The sequence below is a fragment of the Felis catus genome, chromosome X, assembly GCF_018350175.1.
Source record: "Felis catus isolate Fca126 chromosome X, F.catus_Fca126_mat1.0, whole genome shotgun sequence".
Taxonomy (NCBI): Eukaryota; Metazoa; Chordata; class Mammalia; order Carnivora; family Felidae; genus Felis; species Felis catus.
The window spans coordinates 41,306,533-41,326,378 of record NC_058386.1 but is presented as its reverse complement, the minus strand read 5'-3'; the positions used below and the strand labels follow the sequence as shown (position 1 = coordinate 41,326,378).

The 19,846-nt window shown below is 55.2% G+C and overlaps 1 protein-coding gene across 8 annotated transcripts in view; it reads right to left on the bottom strand.

The window, feature by feature from the left end:
* Nucleotides 1–6,999: 6,999 nt before the first annotated feature.
* RBM10 (RNA binding motif protein 10) overlaps nt 7,000–19,846 on the bottom strand; it is a 29,972-nt gene continuing 17,125 nt past the window's right edge. For 4 of the 8 annotated variants that reach the window (XM_004000427.6, XM_045050489.1, XM_045050488.1 and 1 more), the window contains 20 exons: nt 18,462–18,531; nt 16,405–16,478; nt 14,918–15,004; nt 12,819–12,879; nt 12,500–12,676; nt 11,953–12,113; nt 11,672–11,769; nt 11,498–11,585; nt 10,694–10,880; nt 10,441–10,580; nt 10,223–10,340; nt 10,037–10,128; nt 9,788–9,952; nt 8,679–8,828; nt 8,510–8,575; nt 8,237–8,425; nt 8,055–8,129; nt 7,636–7,742; nt 7,432–7,561; nt 7,000–7,339 (listed from right to left, as the gene is read on the bottom strand). In XM_004000427.6, the coding sequence (XP_004000476.1) occupies nt 7,214–7,339; nt 7,432–7,561; nt 7,636–7,742; nt 8,055–8,129; nt 8,237–8,425; nt 8,510–8,575; nt 8,679–8,828; nt 9,788–9,952; nt 10,037–10,128; nt 10,223–10,340; nt 10,441–10,580; nt 10,694–10,880; nt 11,498–11,585; nt 11,672–11,769; nt 11,953–12,113; nt 12,500–12,676; nt 12,819–12,879; nt 14,918–15,004; nt 16,405–16,478; nt 18,462–18,531 (2,361 nt within the window). In that variant the 3' untranslated portion in view covers nt 7,000–7,213. Of the gene's footprint in view, nt 7,340–7,431; nt 7,562–7,635; nt 7,743–8,054; nt 8,130–8,236; nt 8,426–8,509; nt 8,576–8,678; nt 8,829–9,787; nt 9,953–10,036; nt 10,129–10,222; nt 10,341–10,440; nt 10,581–10,693; nt 10,881–11,497; nt 11,586–11,671; nt 11,770–11,952; nt 12,114–12,499; nt 12,677–12,818; nt 12,880–14,917; nt 15,005–16,404; nt 16,479–18,461; nt 18,532–18,676; nt 18,876–19,846 lie in introns of those variants that run through there. The other 4 variants (XM_045050486.1, XM_045050490.1, XM_045050492.1 and 1 more) reach the window with 3 other exon arrangements.

Genomic DNA, 19,846 nt, shown 5'->3' with positions numbered 1-19,846 from the left:
TAGTCCTGTCTGGCCAGTGCCTGGTGCACGTGGTGGGCTACAGCTCCCAGAGTATGGGAAAATGTAAACCTGGGCTGTGGAATTGCAGGAGCTATAGGCTCCGGGGGATGGGAAGGGCGAGTGGAATATGGGGTGCCTCCAGATGGAAAGGCACACCCATCCTACAGATGGGAAAGCTGAGGCTCAGATGGCCAAATGAGTTCATTCATTTGACATTTATGGAGCTCAGGCTGTAGGCCAGGCGCTAGGGATTCTTCCTTTTGCCCTCACGGAGCTGACATTCTAGCGAGAGAGATAGACCATACATATAACAAATAAGTAAAAATTATTGTTTTGCATATATTTATTGTAACAGATATATATGACTGTATAATACAAATTATATGTAATAAAATAGACATATAAATACTACTTAGTGGACATAACATGATAACTAGTGTTAATATGTAACTAATTTACCTTTACATACATATAATAAATGTCTTGAATACGTTGTGCCTATTCTATATTCATATGTGAATATATAATTAAATATATACGTGTGTTGTATATATGTGTGTGATAACTGCCAAATGCTATGGAGAGAGATAGAACAAGGTAAGGGGAAATCTGTGGGGTCAGGTTGCATTTTTAGTGTGGTCAAAGAAAGCTTTGCAGAGAAGGTGATGCTTGAATGTTTGTTTACCACAAAATTCTTTTATCACCTCATCCCCAATTCTGGATCTCATATCCTGTCAACAACCTCCAAATTTATTCATTTGAAAAAGACTTCTTGAGTGCCTACTAAGTGCAGGGCACTGAGAGAACATAGCAAAGAACATATGGAGGAGACTGCCCTTGCAGTAGTCCAGAACACTCTCCCATCAGATCTTTTCCCTTTTTTTTTTAAATTTTATTTATTTTTGAGGGAGAGAGAACACGAGCAGGGGAGGGGCAGGGAGAGAGGGAAACACAGAATCCGAAGCAGGCTCCAGGCTCTGAGCTGTCAGCACAGAGCCCAACCTGGGGTTGGAACTCACAAACCACGAGATCATAACTTGAGCCGCACTTGGATGCTTGACTGACTGAGCCATCCGGGTGTCCCAGATATTTTCCTTCTTATTTATCTTTTGCCTCACTTCAGAGAGACCTCCCCTGATACCCCATGCAAAGTAGTTAAGGGACTGCCTCCCTGAGGAAGTGGCATGTGAAAAGTGAGGAAGCAGGCCATGTGTCACATGGGGGAAAGAAAGCATTCCTGACAGAGGGAACATTAGGTGCAAAGCCTTGAGGTTGGAGGTTCTTGTTTGAGGAAGAGCAGAAGGCTGTGTAGTCAGAGAGGGGTGAGGAAGGGAGAACACTGGGTGATGAGATCAGAGGCCATGTCAAGTAGGGTATTATAAGCCAGGCTGAGATGTTTGGTTTTTGTTCTAAGATTTGTGGGGAGCTGTAAAAGGATTTTAAGTAGAGGGGTCACATTATATAAATTACATTTTATTTTTTGTCTTTATCTATCTTAAAGATTATTTATTTTTGAGGGAGAGAGAGAGACAGAGAGCAGAAGTGGGGGAGGAGCAGGGCAGAGAGAGAGGGGACAGAGGATCCCGAGGGGACTCTGTGCTAACAGCAGAGAGCCCTATGCGGGGCTCGAACTTACAAACCATGAGATCATGACCTGAGCCAAAGTCCAAAGTTTAACTGACTGAGCCACCCAGGCATACCTAAGTTATGTTTTAGAATAAACAAGCTGGCTGCTGTGTGTGTGGGGAGAGAGAACTATGAAGGAAAAGACGGGAGCAGAAAAACCAGCAGAGAGACCACTGCAAGAGTCCAGGAAGTCGTGAGAGAGGATCAGACTGAGATGATAAGGGGCACCTGGGTGGCTCAGTCAGCTAAGCGTCTGACTTCAGCTCAGGTCATGATCTCACAGTGAGTTTGAGCCCTGCGTTGTGCTCTGTGCTGACAGCTCAGAGCCTGGAGCCTGCTTCGGATTCTGTGTCTCTCTCTCTCTCTGCCCCTCCCCCACTTGTGTTTTCTCTCTCTCAAAACTAAACAAACTTTTAAAAAGAGATGGTAAAAGTGGAAGTGGTGAGGAGGGATTTGATTTTGGATTGATTGTGAAGGTAAAGGCTCCAGGATTTGCCAACAGATCAAACATAAACAAAGGACATGAAAAGTAGAAAGGAGTCCAGGCTAGACCCCCAGGTTATTAGCCTGAGGAGCTGGAAGGATGGATGGAGTTGTTATCAACTGACGTGGGAAATCAGGTGTGGGGCAAGATCGGGAGTTTGTTTCTGGATATGTTACATTTGAGATGCATGGTGGACATCCTGAGTTGTGGTATGTGTTGGTTGAGTGAGACAGTTGGGGACCAGGTGCGAAATTCAGGGGTTGGAGGGAGGCCTGGGACAGTAGATACAGGTTTGTGGACCATCAGAGGTGACAGCTGAAGCCATGAGTGTGGCCGAGTTCTTCTCTGAAGAATTGACTGCCCTCAAACGGATCTGGATCAGTGGGAGTGATTGAGGCGGGATTTGCACTTTCCCAAGCAAGAGGGAAGAGCAATCATTCCAGTTGGAGGGAATAGCTTGAGCAGACAGGGAGACAGAGAATCCCAGGCAGGCTCCACACAGGCAGCGCACAGACTGACACAGGGCTTGAACTCCCTAACTGTGAGATCATGCATAACCTAAGCTGAAACCAAGAGTCGGACGCTTAACCAACTGAGCCACCCAGGCGCCTCTAGCTTTTTTTGTTTTTGTTTTTTTTGTTTTTTCTCTTTTTAAGTGAGAGTGATTTGAACAGTTGTGATGTGCGTATTTACTCATGCTTCCCAGCTCTGGTACATGCCAAGCCCTGTTCTAGGCACTAGGGACACAGCGGTGAGCAAGGCAAAAGTCTCTTCCTTCGTGGTGATTTCGTTCCAGTAAAGGAGACAAACTATCGAAAAGGAGGAAAATCTAGAGGATGTTAGAAGCTGAGAAGTGTTACGGAGAAAAGTAATGCAAGGAGGGAGGCACAGGGAGTTTGGCGGGGGAGGGTTTGGAATTTTAAACAGGGTAGCCAGGACAGGCCTCATTAAGGAGGTGACATTTGAACTTTCAAATAGCATGTCTCTTGCAGTCTGGAACAGTTCTTCAGTCTTCCCTTGACCTTCATGACCTTGATGCTTTTGAAGATGACAAGCCAGGAATTTTGTTGCATGCCTCTCAGTTTGGTTTTGTCTGATGTTTCCTCATGGTTGGATTCCGGTTCTGTACTCAGGGAGGAATATCACAGAAGCGACCCGGACTCCTTACTTCATGCTATCATTTGGCTCGTAATTTTAATACTGATAATGGTTGCTTTGTTCCTTTTCCCTTTGGAATGAACTCACATGCATTTTGTGGAGAGATACTTTGAATCTATGTAAATATCCTGTTCCTCATCAAAGTGTAACCGACCTGACCCACCGACTGCTAGTGTCAATGCTAGTTTTAATTTAGCATGTATATAATTTCTAATTCCATCATTGCTGACAATTATTAGTATTATCAGTTGACATTCTCCTGTAAAAATATTTCCTTTCTCTATTTATTTACTCTTTCACCTATTCATTTATATAGGCATTCATTCATGGTTTCTTGAACCTTTATCAAGTGCTTTTTCTGTGGTTCAGATTACTATGTTTGTTTACTTTGGGTCCATTAATGTAGAGAACTACATTTATAGCTTTTCTGATACAGACTCAATTTTTGAATTCCTGGGATAAATTCTATTTGATCAAGGGGCGCCTGGGTGGCTCAGTCGGTTAAGCAGCCGACTTCGGCTCAGGTCACGATCTCGAGGTCTGTGAGTTCGAGCCCCGCGTCGGGCTCTGGGCTGATGGCTCAGAGCCTGGAGCCTGCTTCGGATTCTGTGTCTCCCTCTCTCTCTGCCCCTCCCCCGTTCATGCTCTGTCTCTCTCTGTCTCAAAAATAAATAGAAAACGTTAAAAAAAATTAAAAAAAATTCTATTTGATCAAAACAGGTTTGCTAAATGTACTAATGAATTCATTTAGCTAAGATTTTGTTAAGGATTTTGACATCTACAGATATAAGTGAAATGGGCTTGAAATGTTCATGTACTGTCTCATCTGTTTCTGGGGGATGCCTGGGTAGCTCAGTCAGTTAGGCATCTGACTCTTGATTTCGGCTCAGGCCATGATCCCAACGGTTTGTGGGTTCGAGTCCCATGACGAGCTCAGAGCCTGAAGCCTGCTTGGGATTCTGTCTCTCTCTCTCTCTCTGCCCCTTCCCTGCTCATTTTTCTCTCTCAAAATAAATAAACTTAAAAAAAGAAAACAAAAAAAACCCCATTTGGGCCCTTTTTTGGGTGGGGAGAGGAAAGCTTTTGACTACTGTTTTAATCCACTAATTTTTGCTCTACTAAATTGATCTGTTCATGGAATGGTTTTGGCATGTTATATTTTTCTAGGAATGTATTCATTTCATCTAGGTTTTCGGGTATATGTTCATTATTTTTAAAAGTTCTGTTACAACTATATTAAGTTCCCATCTTTAATTTTGTATTTGGCTTGTTTGTATTTTCTATCTTAATTCATCAGTCTTGCCAGAGGGTGTGTCTTTCCTCTGAATTTTTGTTTCAAAGATTCTGCCTTTAATTTTATGAATCTTGTTTTTCCCTATCTCCTCCATTTCTGCTCTTTATCATTTCCTTGCTTCTCATTCAGGTTTGTTCTGGTGGTCTTTTTCTAACTTTGGGTATAATTTACATATGAGGAAATGCTCTCAGATTGTAATTATACAGCTTGATTTTTTACCAAAGTATACACCTATGTGACCCATACCCCAGTCAAGATCTAGAACCTTTTTATTATTCCAGAAAGCTACCTTGCAACCCTTTCTAGTGGATACCCTCCCCACCTCCACCCTGCTCTATCACCAAAATGTGTTTTTTTAAGGATTTTTTTAATGTTTATTTTTTAATTTTTGTTAATGTTTATTTATTTTTGAGAGACAGAGACACAGAGTATGAGCAGGGGAGGGCAGAGAGAGAGAGGAAGACACAGAATCCAAAGCAGGCTCCAGGCTCTGAGTTGTCAGCAGAGCCCGATGTGGGGCTCGAACCCACAGACCGTGAGATCATGACTTGAGCTGAGGTCGGATGCTCACCTGACTGAGCCACCGAGGTGCCCCATAATGTTTATTTTTTTATTTTTGAGAGAGAGGGAGAGAGAGCGCGTGCACGTAAGCAGGGGAGAGGGCAGGACAGAGGATCTGAAGCGGGCTCCTCACTGACAGCAGTGAGCCCGGTGCGGGGCTCGAACTCATGAACCGTGACATCGTGACCTGAGCCGAAGTCGGACACTTAACCGAGCCCCCCAGGCACCCCTTAAAGATTTAAAAAAAAATTTAGCTGTCAGCACAGAGCCCAATGCGGGGCTCAAACTCACGAGCTGTGAGATCATGACCTGAGCTGAAGTCAGATGCTCAACCCACCGAGCCACCCAGGCGCCCCTAAAGATTTTAAAGTAATCTCTACACCCAACATGGGGTTCAAACTTACAACCTTCAGATCAGAGTTGCATGCTCTACCGACTGAGCCAGCCAGGCACCCCACCAATATGTGTTTTGAATGAGAACTTCACATGAACAGAATCGTATGTACATAGTGTCTTTTTTGTGTGTCTTTCTTCATTCGTTTGTGAGATTCATTCATGTTGATATTTGTAACAGTACTTTGTTCCTTTTACTCCTGAGTTGTAGTCCATTGAACAGACCCTAATTTATCCATTCTCCTCTTGTTGGATGTTTGGGTTCCCAGTTTTTGGCTGCGGTGAACACAGCTGCTCTCCATGTACATATAACAAGTCTTTTTATTGACACGGTTGCATTATTTGGGGTAACTAAGAATGAAATTGCTGGGTCATAGGGTGTTATGTTTACCTTTATATGAAACAGCCCAACAGTTTTCCAGAGTGACTGTACCATTTACTACTGCCAACCATGTACAAGGCTTCCTTGTTGTGGGATTCCAGAGCCCTGGGGGGTGGGAAGAGGGAAGGGAACATGTAGGTGCCTCCAAACTAAAAGCTACCCATCCTGAGACAGGTGGCCTCTTTCTATTCCTATTTCCTGTCCCTCTCCCCTCCCCCACACCCTCTTCCCTCAGTCCCTGGGCAATACCCCCACCCCAAATCAGCAGCATTATCACCTCTAGGGGGCCCCTTCTTTCTCACCTCGCCTCCTACAGCTGGTGCAGGGAGATGTCACTACGCAGGCCAGTAAGTGGGGGGAGGGGCTTTGTGCCAACTGCTCTCCCCTTACCACCTCCCCTTCCACCTTCTGGTTTCACAGACAAGTATTTGGGGGAGGGGCCGTTCCTGGCCCAGTTTCTGGCGCAGCCCTCCAAGGCCGGGAGAGGACAGCCCCAGCCTCATTTTCCACCGCACCCAGACCAGTGCTGAGAGTACGCACGCACGCGTACTTGGGAATCACAGAGTGCAGATCGGTCCCTGGTGACCAGAGGGGCGGGTGCTATGCTAACAGCCATGGAGAGCACAGGAATGAGCGTGAACCCAAGCAGTCCTGATGGGGCAGCTGTGGGACCAGGGACTGGCAGGCTGAGCTTCTCTATCTCCACCCCTCTGGGGCCGTCCGTTCACTGAGGGCGCAGCGGCAACTGGTGCCAGAGTGCCCACTGTCGTCCAACTGGGAGATGCCCTTGGACAGTCAAATGCAGTTTAGGTTTAGCCCTGAGATTGCACAGCAGGTGCAGGGTTCCCAGTGCTGGCGGGTTTCCTGGTATATCGAGACTTGCTAGACTTGACGACGGTGAGGGAGACTGTGACCAGGATCCTGTGGGTTGGGGCACAGGCCAGAACTTCATGTTCAATCCCCACACACCAGACACTGCGAGTGCCAGCAATGCCACCCACCTCAGCCCGAGGAGGCCCCTTGTCCATCTGCGTTTATGTCCCTGTGTCTGTGCGGGTCACAAACCGTGCTGGCGCATGAGAAAGAGACGTGCAAGCTACGGACTTTTCAGCTTTTATTACAAAAAGAAGAGCATGATCCCAGCCCAGCTTTCCAACAAAAGTCACCAATTTAAAGTCTGACTTGGTCAGGGCCTCTCTGGCTGGGGAGTAGGCTAGCAGACAGGTGCAGGGCCCCACTCAGACCACCCACCACTTCACCCTCCCCTGCCCTGGGCTGGACACCCGACATATGTAGAAGCAGCTCTCACAGCTGCTCACTGGGCCTCGTTGAAGCGGGTCACCATTGTCTTGTGCAGTGTCTCCTTGTAGGACTCGGTTGAGGTGACCCCGTAGGAGCTGCCTCGGGCCCCCAAGCCGGAACCCCGCACCCGTGTCTGGGCCTATGTGAGGGAGGTAGGCCGTCAGGTGAGCGGTGGGATGGGGGTGCAGCAGAGAATGCTGGAAGACGGGGATGGGATCACAGAAGACTCACCTCAATGGGCGTCACGATGCCCTGCTTCTTCCGGCCCAGGCCACTACCTTCTTTCCAGCCCATGGCCTGGAGCATACGACTGCCAATGTTGTCGCTGCCCAGCCCATCCCGTGTGGGCTGCTCAAAGTCCCTGCGGGGCCAGTGGTACAGTGTGAGTGACCAGCCTGCCGGCCCCGGGTCCGCACTTCGGCTCTGGGCACTTACACAGAAGCTGCAGACATGCCGCCGTACTTCCTCCGCTTGGGCTCCGGTGGCTCAGGGATGCCGTACTTCTCTCTGCGTTCAGCTGCACGGTCCCGGTACTTCATTTGCTGAAAACGTGTGTGCGTGTGCGTGTGCATGTGTGTGAGGACGGGGGAACCGGTGGCTACTCGCAGGAAACATTAGGGGCCCCATGGGAGCTGGATCTGGCTAACAGGTCTGAGGTCCCGTGGGCAGGACATCGTGGGTACGAGCAGCCAGCACGGGGGGAGTCGGGAAGAAGCCTCGCAGGGACAGGAGGTGAGACGGCTGATGGCAGCCAGGCAATATCCAGCTCAGGGACTTGAGCGCCAGCTGCCTGAGGGGACAGGCACTTGGCAAGGGACAGAGGGGATGGAGCCCAGGAGTGGGTCACACCTCACCTCCATGTCGTTCTTCTCCAGTGCTTCCAGCTCATTTTCCGACAGGTGCGCTCGTCGGTGAATCTCAAGGTTTTGCTGCAAGAGGACAGGCAGGAGGAGGTGTGAAGTGGCCGGGCAGGGCCGGGCAGGGCCGGGCCGGGCCAAGCAGAGCCGAGGTTCCCTGCCAATCCTCCCTCAGCCACCTTGTGTAGCCCAGAGAGCTGCTGGTGGCGGATGAGCGCCTCCTTGCTGGGGAACTGGCGCCGGCAGAGCAGACAGGCCAGCTTCTGCCAGTCAGTGAGCTTCTCCTCCCGTTCCGGACCCCCGCGCTCCTGCTCCTCCTCGCTGTCACTCTCCCCGCTGTAGGCTGCCACGAGGCCCCGAGGTGGGCTCTGGAGAACATGAGCGTAGGGGTGGGAGGTCAGGCCTGGCCAGATCGCCCCACCCCCACCCCTCTTCCTGCTCCGACCACTCACTGGGCGGTCATCGCTGGCCAGTTTTGGGAGGTCCATGCTGGTGTGCTGTCTTTCAGCTAGTGCTCCCTGGGGAAGACGGACACACAGATTCAGGGACTCCACAGAGGGACCGTTGAAATGACAAGACTTGGGGCGGGGAGTGGGTAGTGGAGGGGTGGCCACAACACACCTTCTTCTCGAGGATGGCATAGCCAGCATCTGCGGTAGCTGATTCCCGCCTTTCATCGTCTCTCAGGGAGCTGATGGGCTGGAAGCTGTTTTTGAAGTTTTCTTTTTGCTTGTTGAGGCTGCGGGCCCAGCGTTCCATGTCCTTGGCAATCTAGGGGGAAGGGTGGGGGTGAGGCTCTCGGGGCCCCTCCGACTGCTGTAACCGCCAACTCCGTCCACTACCCCTTCCCACCCCGCAGCCTCAAGCAAGAGGTGAGGAGACGGCCGTGACGGTCCCCCCTTGTCGTCATTCTATCACCGGTGGCCCCCATCAAGCCCTCTTGGGCCGTGTCCCCCATTCTCCTGACAGGCACTCACACGATTCCGCTCTCTGTGGGCTTTCATATCGTCTTACCATTCCACACTGCACAAAATGGCTTTCTCCGGGTAGGATTTTAACACACACCCGTGATACTGTGCCACACTCCACATTCTGCTCCCCCCACCCCAGGCACAACATGACTTTTAGCATTTACCAGGTAGTCAAGGGAACACTTAGTTCTTACTCAGCACTTGGTTCGGCACTGAGGGCTACACCCAGACTGTCACACTCTTCTTCCCCAGGCAGACGCTGACATTCCCTCCAACTGCCCACGCCCACCAAACGCTGCTGTGGCCGCTTTCCCACCCGCACCCCGAGGGGCCCATGAGAAGTTCTCTGGGATGGACAATCCGACATACTCACGAGTGGGGTTCTGGGCCCAAAGGAGGTCTGCCTGCCCGTTCGTTTCCACAGGCAGGGTTAGCCTGGCTTCAGGCATGCAGGCAACCTGAGGGTTCCCACTGGGGGACAGGAAGGCTGACTGGGCTCGCTTGGATGGATGGCACTGGCCACGCAGGTAGGTGGGTGGCCCTACCACATACTGAGGAGACTGCCCCAGCTTGAGGTCAGTCACGCATCAAAGAGCAGAACTGGGCCAGGAGCCTGGTCTCTCTTAAGCACAATCACTGCCACCACGCACACATCTGCCCTCCGCCCTTGGTAGTGGAAGGTTAAAGAGGATAGAAGCACGTTCTTCATCGGAAGACACCACACAGCCAGCCAGTGACTGCTGAACCCCCAGTGTTCACCTGTTGGGCTGTCTTGGTCTTGTGCTTCTCCTTCTTTTCTTTACCCTCTTTCGAGGGGGCCCCCGTCTCCTTATGCCCGTCGGCTGACTGTTCCAGCGCAGGGACGTAGGTCCGTCTCTCCCCGTCCCAGTACAGGTACTGCTGGCTCTGCGCGTTGTAATAATACTGGGGGAGGGGCAATGCAAAGGCATGAGGGAAGACCTTAAGGAGAACTACAGACCCCACCCACTCCCTGGGCCACCCTATCACCTGGGAGTTGGGGTCATAGTAGAGGCCAGTCTGGGGGTCATAGTAGTAGCCAGAGGTCTCGTCGTACTGGTAAGTAGACACGTCCGGAACAGCTGGGGGAGGGGAGGGGAGAAGGGGCGTCATGCTCTTCTGTGCTTTGCTAAGGAACTCCCCCCGCCCTCCCACCCACGGGCCGTGGCTACTCACGGTACTGGTTGTAGGACTCCTGGGCAGTGGGGCTGGTGGCTGGTGGCAGGGCAGCGCTGGGATGGGTAGGGCTCTGGAGCTCAGATTTGAGCACAGCGGGTGACATGATGGTGTATGACTGGTCACGGGGCCAGACAGGGGAACAGGGCTCAGTGTCTGCCAGTGCCCGCCCCCCCGGGAACCCTGCCTGTCCCCCAGCACCCCCTGGGCTCTCTCACCTGGCTGTTGGCAGCGGCGCCCTGGCTGCCGCTCGCCTCGGCTGATTGCTGGTAGATGCCAGGTGCGGCACCAGGCTGGGCACGGGAGAAAGCCTGCAGTGACACAGAGTCTGTCCCAGGCTCCAGGGAGGCCTCAGGACCTGTAAAGAGGGCCAGGGAGGGAGGGGGGGGAGAATACCTGTTAGTGGTGGGGCCCAGGACCCCATGCCCGTTGACCCCCACCACGGGCTCAGGGAGAGATGCTGGGGCTCACCTGCTCCAGCTGGGTCCCCTTTGGTTCCAGTGATGCCGGGGCCCTTGGTGCCCTTGAGGTAGCCATGGGCATAGAGGGAGGACTCTGTGCCCTGGCTGCCGCCATAGCCCTCATCCTGTTGGTAGTAGCTGTAGTCGACCGGTGGCTCCTCGGGGGTGGCCCAGGCACCCTCCCCACCCTGGGAGGCCTGAGGGGCAGTGGGAGGGGCTCATTAGCAGAGGAAGGGGCGCAGGGGGAGGGGAACCTGCTAAGAAGCATCTGCCCACAGGTGAGGCTTGTGCCGGTCTGCCGACAGAAAGCATGCAGGCCTCAGACAAGTGAAGTGTGAGGGCCACCCGGCCACAGCAGGGCAGGACAGCGGCAAAAACAAGAAAGGAACGAAGACTTGTGCCAAAGTGCTCCCACGGCTGACACTGGTACGTGTGTGGCGTGGTTCGTGTGCTGGGTATCAGATCAAGGAAGACACCGTCCTCCCCTTCTTTACTCTCCTCTCCCAATTTTCTTTCAGCCACTTATAAACTCCGTTTCATTAAAGAAGTTGAAACAGTTCAGGATGATAAAATAACCACCAAACAGAAGCGAAAAGCAGCTGTGATGGTGTTGAAGTTGAAAGCCTGGGAGGAGGTGACTGGGGAGGGAGCTGCAGCGAGGCGCCCAAAGCCCACAGCAGCCACTGTGACAGGGTCTGGGGTCCACGGAAAGCCAAAACAGCAAGCCAGCCCTCCAGGCTGTGCAGAGAGGGCACGGAAGGGTCGAGGTGGCCCCGGTATGGGGATGCTGGGGCAGAGGGGAGTCTCTGAGTACCTGTGAGATGGCCCACTGGGCCGCAGCAATGGCAGTGCTGGCCACAGAGGCAGCATTGATGCGGCTGCCTTCATTGGAGGCCATGTCCCTGGAGAGGATGTCAGAGACTGGGAGTGAGACGCGAGGCCCCAGCCCAGGGGGCCAGCTAGGAAAGGACACAGGTGGAACCCTGACCTCTTAGAACCCTTGGCGAACTCAACGTTGATGGTCTTGCCGTCGATGGTGAGCGGTGGGTGCAGGGCCTGTAGGATCTGCAGTAGCTGGGCTGCTTCCTGGGGGGAGGAGGGGGTAGGCGGAGGCAGAAGGGTCAGGCCCGGGGAGGTCCCCGGCTCCACTGCCCCATTTCCAGGCTTGGAGCCGCGGCGGGGGGGGGGGGGGGCTGGGCTCGGGGTCCCTCCTCCCCGCCCCGGGGGCCGGGACCCTGGCCGCCCGGCCCCCCCCTGTGCCGCCCTCACCACGATGGTGGAGAGCTGGATGAAGGCGAAGCCGCGATTCAGTTGGGTCTGCTTGTCCTTGATGACGCGTACGTTGGAGGAGGACAGCACCGCATAGGGTGCCAGGGCCCCCAGGATGGAGTCCATGGTGCTGTGTGGGTTCAGGTTGCGCAAAATGATGGCTGTGGGAAGGGGCCCAGCATTAGGGGGCACCCCTGACACCCTGCTCCAGCCCTACCCTCTGGTGGCTCCCCACTGTCCCTCTTCTCTGGCTTCCATGTGTTTGCACCTGCTGCTTCCTCTCACCTCTTCCTCCTGGATAAACTCTGCTTGTCAGTCCAAGTCCCAGCTCAGTCACTCACCTGCTGAGAACCTTCTCAACACACCCCCAAAGTCGAGTCGGGCAACGCTCCTCTCCTGCTCTCCCTACATCACATGTGTGTCCCCCCACCAAGCAGAGAGACCCTGGGAGGGCTAAGTCCTGGTCACCGCCATCTCTCTGCGCTTGGAGAGTCTAGCCCAGACAGACACCCTAGGGCAGGGAGAAAGGAAGGAACAACTGACTCACTGTCATTGGCGTTCTCTGAGCTTGGCTCCGAGCCCTGTGACAGGGCTTGGGAGGCCAGCACTCCCTGGGCCTGGTAGGGCTGAGGCAGGGGGAGCAGGCCCTGGCTTAGCTCCCGTCCACCCAGAGGCAGCGTCTGCTGATCCAGCCTTGCGCCCAGGGGCAGCTTCTGCTCTGCCTCTGTCAGGGATGGCACAAGACAGGCTGGTGACGAAGAAGGAGGCTCCAAGGCTGGCCACCCTCCTCCCAGGACACCGGCCCCTCCCCCTCCTCCCCTCTCCCACCAAAGTCCCAGGGAGGTGGGGAGGTAGGAGGGCCTCACCTGACTTGGGCACACCACATTTGAAGCACTTCTCACGGCGTTTGAAGTTCTGGACGCCACACTGTGAGGCACAGGCCAGGCCGTCAGAGCAGGTGGGGCTCTCCACTGTACCCTCCAAACTTGGATCCAGAGACCACCCCTCCCCCTACCTCAGGGAACCCCACGATGCTCCAGGAAGGAAGGTCCCAGGGTCAGGGGTGGAAGGGGGCTCCAGCTGTCATTCTCAGTCTGTGGATCTTCCCTTCACACAGTCTCAAGTCTGTCCTCAGGGCCATCCCCTCAGCTCGGGAATCAATTCCCCCACCCGTTACAAGTGCCACCCCCTCCTCGTCCCTAAAACTTGCTTCCCTGTTAGAGACCTTCAGTGTCTTCACCCCTAAAAGCCAGTGGCCACTCTCGTCAGACTCCCATCCCTCGTTTATCTCAAGAATTGGGTTGATTCTCTTGAGAAACCAGCCTTGGCCATCCCAGCCTCCAGAAACCCCCAACTTCTACCAAATCTCTCTCTGTTCCGTGGTCACGTAGTGCGCACTGGTCCCACGCCAGGCTCTGCCCTGTATGCCAGGGCGTGGCCTCTGTCATCCTCGAGACCTCACAGCAGGGGGCAGATGTAGCACAGGGAGGCAGGTCAGTCTGTGGGGACCCACGGAGGGGAAGAGGCCAAGAGGGGTATGGCTCACTTAGCTGGGGACAGTTGGCAGGGATGTTTGATCTGGGAGGCCCAGAAGTTTGCTTTGGTTTTGCTGGGAAGCTATGGTTAGCGAAGGGAACAAGAGATTTTCTGTAGCTGGTGTAGGAAGGTGAGGCCAGACAAAAGCCGAAGCTGGAGAGGGCAGGTGAAGTTAGATTATAGAGGGTGGTCACGCTTAAGTTCAGAGTTGGCGAGGTCCTAAGCAGAGAAGGAAGGATGTGGTTAGAAGTGGTTTCGAGGAATGTTACAGATGAGAGGGTGAGAGAAAGAGGCAAGGCCAGAACAGCAGAAGAGGGGTCCACAGCGGGACAGAGCGTGTGACAACTGGTCTGGGTGGTGGGAATTGCAAGGGAGGGCATTTCTGTGATGGAAGTGACAGGACCTGGTGACCAAGAGGATGTGGGGAATAGAGGAGGGGAAAGGAGGGAGTTCCCTGCTTTTGAGGAGTCTCTGAAAATACAGGAGAGACACCGTGCCATTGTCACTTCGTCTCTACCTCTGCAGAGACATCGGACACCCTGCCTTCTGATAACACTTTCTTTTTAAACCAATGGTGCCACTCCCCTAGTAGGCAGAGTTCTTCTCGGGGAGCAAGTCAGGGCGTCTGCCAGCTCTCAGGACCACCGGCTGGCTATGGGGTCTCGGGCCGCCTCGGGGCTGCTTGTGAGGCTGGCCCCAGGGGAGACCTGAACCCAGGGTGGCGTCCGGGGCCCCTGTGATCAGGAGAGGCTCACCCACGGTGGCACCCCTTTGAGCCTCAGCTTCCTCGTAGGGAATACGACTCCAAGACCCCACAGCTTCTACCCTGGGCCTCTGGTGGACATGGCCTTGTCGGAGGGGCCATCAAGGTCGGGTCACCTGACTCAGGCTCTCACCATGCCCTGTGCTTTCTTTTGGGGGGGTATGGGCAGACATTAAAGGGTGCTAACCATGGGCCAGGTGTCGTTCCAAGTGTCACCCTCTCATCGCCACACTGGAATCCTCCCAACCACCTCTGGGGAGAGGTGTCATCGCTATTCACATTTTAGAGAGGAGGAGAGCGAGGCAGAGATCAAGGAGGATCCGAGAGGGTCTAATTCCAGCCAGTCTGGCTCAGAGGTCCACATTCTGACACACCGCATTGTGCCTCCACTGTCACTAGTTGGTCCCTTACGTAAGTATTTGCTGAAAGCCCACTGGGACTTCAGCCAAGACTGTACTACGTGAGGGCAGAGCCTGGCGCCAATGAGAGCCCAGTACGCACAGGCGGGCGGGTGGGTGGGTGGGTAGACGGCGAGGAACGGTGGCTACTTGAGCTCAGCCAGTCCTCGACGCCTATGCCACCCCCAGAGGCCCCAGGGAGACAGACGCTGCCGCCGCCGCCGCCGCCGTCTCTATCCATGGCAACCGCTGCCCACCGCCCCTGTACCTTATTACACAGCCAGTCCTCATTGATCTTGGGCTTGGGGTCGCTGTAGTGCATGGACACCTTCTGGCCCAGGATGTTGAGGGAGTGCTGCGGGAAAAAGCAGAGCACAGTGAGGCCCGGGCAGCAGTGCCCCACGCACCGTTTCAGCACAGGAGAAGAGAGTGAGCGAGCCCTTCAGCTGGATGGATGAGGGACAGGGAACGGAGGGAGGTCGGAGAACGGACGAGGGAAGAAGGAAGGGAAGGAGGGAGGGAGAGCGCCACAGCCCTCGGGCGCAGCTGTTTGCTGCCTTTCCGGGCACGCGCACGCACACGTGAACACACGCCACCAGGCACACAGTGCTCGGCTGACCGACGCCTGCCGGACAGTGGGGGAAAACCCCCCACTCGGCCCTGATGCTGCCAGGCCACACCCAGGGCCAGCACTACACAGGCTACACTCGGGATGAGGGGGACAGGGAGGGGAGGGAGAGGAGGGGAGAGAAAGAGAGAGAGAGAGCGCACGCGCGCTAGTGCTGGAGAAGGGGAAAAAGAAAGAGCCATATTTAAGAGATGGAAGTTCCTGCTGTGAGGCTGTCTTCCCGGGGCTGGCTGGGTCCTGAGCCCACAGCATTAGGGCAAAGATGGCCCCAGGGCCGCCCTGCTGAGCCCTGCTTCCACCTCTTCTGCCCCTTCCTCCCCTGAGGCTTTCCTTCGGTGCCCCACACCAGTGAGCCGGGCTCTGGGTGGGTGAGCAGAGCAGGTCCTTGGGTCTCTGAAGGTCCCAAAGCTGCTGGGTGGGGAGACCGTGCCAGGCAGGGGAGCAGGCTCCCTTCCCTTCCCTAGAGCAGGACTCTCTGCTGAGAGGGCAGGTCTGCCAGCAGCAGAACGGGGCAAGCGGTGACTTCTGTGGAGGGGTTAGGTGCAGGGGGCGGGCCGGGGCACCTGAAGTGAGTTCTATCACATCTGACTGCTACTTTAGATCAACAGAGCAGTGCTGGCCGCTCACACCGAAATCAAAAGGCCAAACTCACATGCAGGGAGAGAGCTGGCCAAACGGGACTTGCCAGTTAGTGTGCCAACAGCTAAGTCCCCCAGTGGCTAGGCTTCCAGTGGCGCCTGAGAGTGGAACGAAGTCCTGGCTCTGCCTAACCCCTGAGCAGGGTGGTCCCCGGGGACTGGGAGCCTCGGTGGAAGAACCTCCCCCGCCCCCAGCAGCCCTTTCTCCAAAAGCTCGGCTGGGAAGTGGAGGGGCAGAGCTAATAGCGTCTGGTAGGAAGGGGCCAGCGGTGAGTGTGGGCTCTTGATGGGAAGCCCGGTGGGTAGCAAGAGATGGGAAGAGGAGATAGTGAGGGTCAGGAAGGGGGAGAGAGAGAGAGGGGGCGGGGAGGGGGGATGGGACACAGGGCCACAGGGCAGGGAACTGTGTCCATAAGAATCAGGCGATGGGGAGCGCTCGATTACAAAGTAGTATTTGTTTGGGGGGGGGTTCAAGTGCGGCAAAGCAACCTGATTGGCTTCCATCCATCGTGTAGCGTCCTGCAAGTGACTAAACTCGACGAAGGCGAAGCCCCGGCTCTGACCTGGAGACAGCATTCAGATACAGACGCAGTGGGTTAGTCAACAGCTTTGGACACACGGCGTTCCCGGGGGTGGGACCCGAGGGGAGAGGACCAGGGGGGCAGAGAGGGAAGGGGGGAGAGAAAAAGAAGAAAGGGAGAGAGAGAAATAATCAGAGAGAGAAAGACCAGGGAGTGGGAGGCAAGGCAGAAGGCCGGGAGGGGCAGGAAAGAGGAACGGGGGGGGGGGGGGGGGGGAGTGGGGAGGGAGGGGGAGAGGAGATAACACACACGCCAACTGGGAAGAAAGAGAGAGGAGCTCAGGCAGACCTGCCTGGAGTGACAGAGACAGAGAGAAGGAGCTAGGAGGGAAAGGGTACACGTAGAGGTCTGTCTCCTGAGAAGGAAGGAGGGCAGATGGGCAGGCTGGTTGGCTCCACATGGGCCAGAATAAACACCTGAAGGGCGGGGCCCAGCACAAGGCTGGGGCACCCAGGAGGGGTCCTGTAACAAGTGCTTCATCAAAGAAACAAAAGAGAACCTGGGCCAGGCTGCTCCGTGAGGCTAGGAAGGCTCCAGGCCCATCAGGAACCAGGGGGAGTTGGGGATATGATGTCACCTCAGCCTCAGCACAGTAAGGGGATGTGGGCCTCACCAGGGAGCCTCACTCAGGGCCAAGCTAGGAAGATTATGGCCACCCACAGTGCAAGTCCTCCGAGACAGCAGGAGAATGGGGGCCAGGATTGGCCTGGCGGCCCTTAAAGAATCAGTGAGGGCCTGGGAGAAGCGCCCAGGGCTACAGAGGGGGCCACACCTAGGATACCGCCTATGGAGAGAGAAACCAGAACCCTGTCAGTGTGTGGCGTGGCTGAGGTGAAGCAGAGCAAGACCTACATGCTACCGAGAGACTCCAGGCCTGGCCAGGGCTAGGAAAGGGATCCAGGGCTTGAGGCCACAGGAAAACAGCTCCTCCTTTGGAGGTGTACACACAGGGAGGGCTTAGATGTGGCGGGTTTGGGGGGGGGCATGCTTGATCTCCAAAAGAGTGACTATTAGGATGCACAGGAGGATGAAATGGTATGATTTGGGGTGAGGTAGGGAGGGACGGAGGGGGGAAGAGGGAGAGAGAGGGAGAGAGAGGGGGAGAGAGAGAGAGAAGAAGAGAAATAAGGGGAGAGAGAGAGAGAGGGAAGGAGAGAGAGAGGGAAGGAGAGAGAGAGGGAAGGAGAGAGAGAGGGAAGGAGAGAGAGAGAAGGGGAGAGAGAAAGAGAGAGAAGGGGAAAGAGAGAGAGAAGGGGGGGGAGAGGGGGAGAGAGAGAAAAAGAAAGATAGATAGATATGGAGGTGTGGGGAGGAGAGAGATTGAGAGATGGAGAGAGAAGCCCAGGCAGTGAAGCCCCACTGTGCCTGCCTTGGGAAGCCTGGGCCAGAGGTCCTGCAGAGACAACTCCCCCCCCACCACCCTGCTAATCTCAGGCCAGCTCCAAGCAGCCTGCAAGAGGGAGGGAGGGAGGGAAGAAGCAAGGCCAGGAATCCTGGCTGCTCCTTGGGATGCACCCTGGGAGAAGAGCCATCCCCTGCCTCCCCTCTCTTGGGACACGAGGGTGGGGCCGTGTCAGACCTACTTTCTGGTCACAGGCTGTTACCAGAAAAACGTGAGGGGGAATTGAAGGGAGGGGAAGGAGAAGAAGGGAGAGGGAAGGGAGTATATAGGGGTGTTACCACCTCAGATACTCAGAATCCCAAAGAGGAGGTTCCCCGGAGCCTGGCCCTGGCCCTGCCCCCGGGGAGCACTCAGCTCAGCGCTGCACCCCCTCCCCAACAGCCCCGGAGCTGTGAGGAGGGTGGGTCGAGGGGAAGAGAAGAAGAGAGGGCACCCCAAGCTGCCCATGCCCAGCCGTGGAGGGAAGGCAGGGCAGGGAGGGTGAGGGAGAAGACAGAAGCAAGAGGGAGACTGGAGGCTGAGGCTGGCCAGCAGAAGGGGAGGCACTGGGAACAAAAGCTCACCTGAGGATTTGTTCCGCATCAGCCGGACCTCCCGCGCTTGCACTCCGTGGGACTGCAGCTGGCCCCGGATCTGTACGGGGAGATACGGATTGGGGCAGGCTCAGCACACGGGGGGCCCCTGAGGGGCTGCCCGTGAGTGATGTGCATGCACTGCCTCCCCTCGCTCTCTCGGGGCTCTTCCCCGAGGTGCCGTGGCCCCGGCCCCATACCAGTACCCAGTCTCGGCGCTCGGCCCCAGACTTGCAGAGAATGAGGGAAACGAAGGGGGCATGGTACATGGTACGAGGTGGGGCACGGCAGCACGGAAGACCCTCAGAGGCGAGAGCAACGAGAGAGCAAGCCAAGCGGAGCCCGCAGCTCAAGAATGGCCCAAGGGGCTGGTCTGATAACAGGCTTGGTGCAGCTGTGGGGAGGAGAGCTGGGAAGCAGCTCTGGGACCGCCCTCTGGCTCACACCGAGACACCCAGGAAGCAAATACCAAAATGGGAGGGACTGGGTCTGGGCAGAGCCCAGCCACGTGCCCTAGGCCGTGGGCAGATCGGTACCCTGGGCAGAGACAAAAACGTGTGCTCACAGGGTGTGCAAAGCTTCCTGGATGAAGCCAGAGGGAAGCTGTAGAGGCAATTTGGGGTTTGGGCCAGGTGAGGCAGGGTCTCTAGGCCAGTGGTGCCTCTCGCAGAAGCCTGAGAGCACGTGCCAGGCATTCTCTGGTGGCGATCTTACTACCTCTGGGCCTCAGTTTCCTCATCAGGTGAAAAAGAAAGAAGCGCTCTCACTCTCGCGTGCGCTCTGTCTCTGTCTCTGTCTCTCTCTCTCTCTCTCTCTCTCACACACACACACACACACACACACACACACACACACACACACAAGATCATGAGGACAGCGAACGTTCAGGGAGGGCTCTGGAAACAGCAAGAATGTGGCCTCTGGAATCCAGTTGCCCAGGTCCAGACCCCAAGTCCACTCTGCCACTCACGGGCTGAGGGACCTGGAACAAGCTGCTTCACTGCTGGGGGCCTGGCTTCCTCATCGGTAGGATGGAAACAGAGTGCCTTCCCCGCAGGGTGGCTGTGAGGATTACATGAGACCTGGCATGTGGCCCGCCCTGTGATAAATCCCCAACACATGTCAGCACGGAGCTACTGTCTGACCCTGAGCAGCGTGGCTGGGCCAGACTGGAGAAGCTCCCGAATACACACGTGGGATTTTCTCTTTGACAAAATGGGCAGCCGGTAGATTTCGAAGGGGAGCTGAGCAGAGAATTCGGCGGGGTCAGAGAGGAGAATCGGGGAGGCTAATGAGGAGGCTATTCTAGTGGCCCTCTGGGGTTTTACTGGGGCTCGTTAGGGAAAGTCTGTATGAGAAGGAAACAGAAGCAAAGG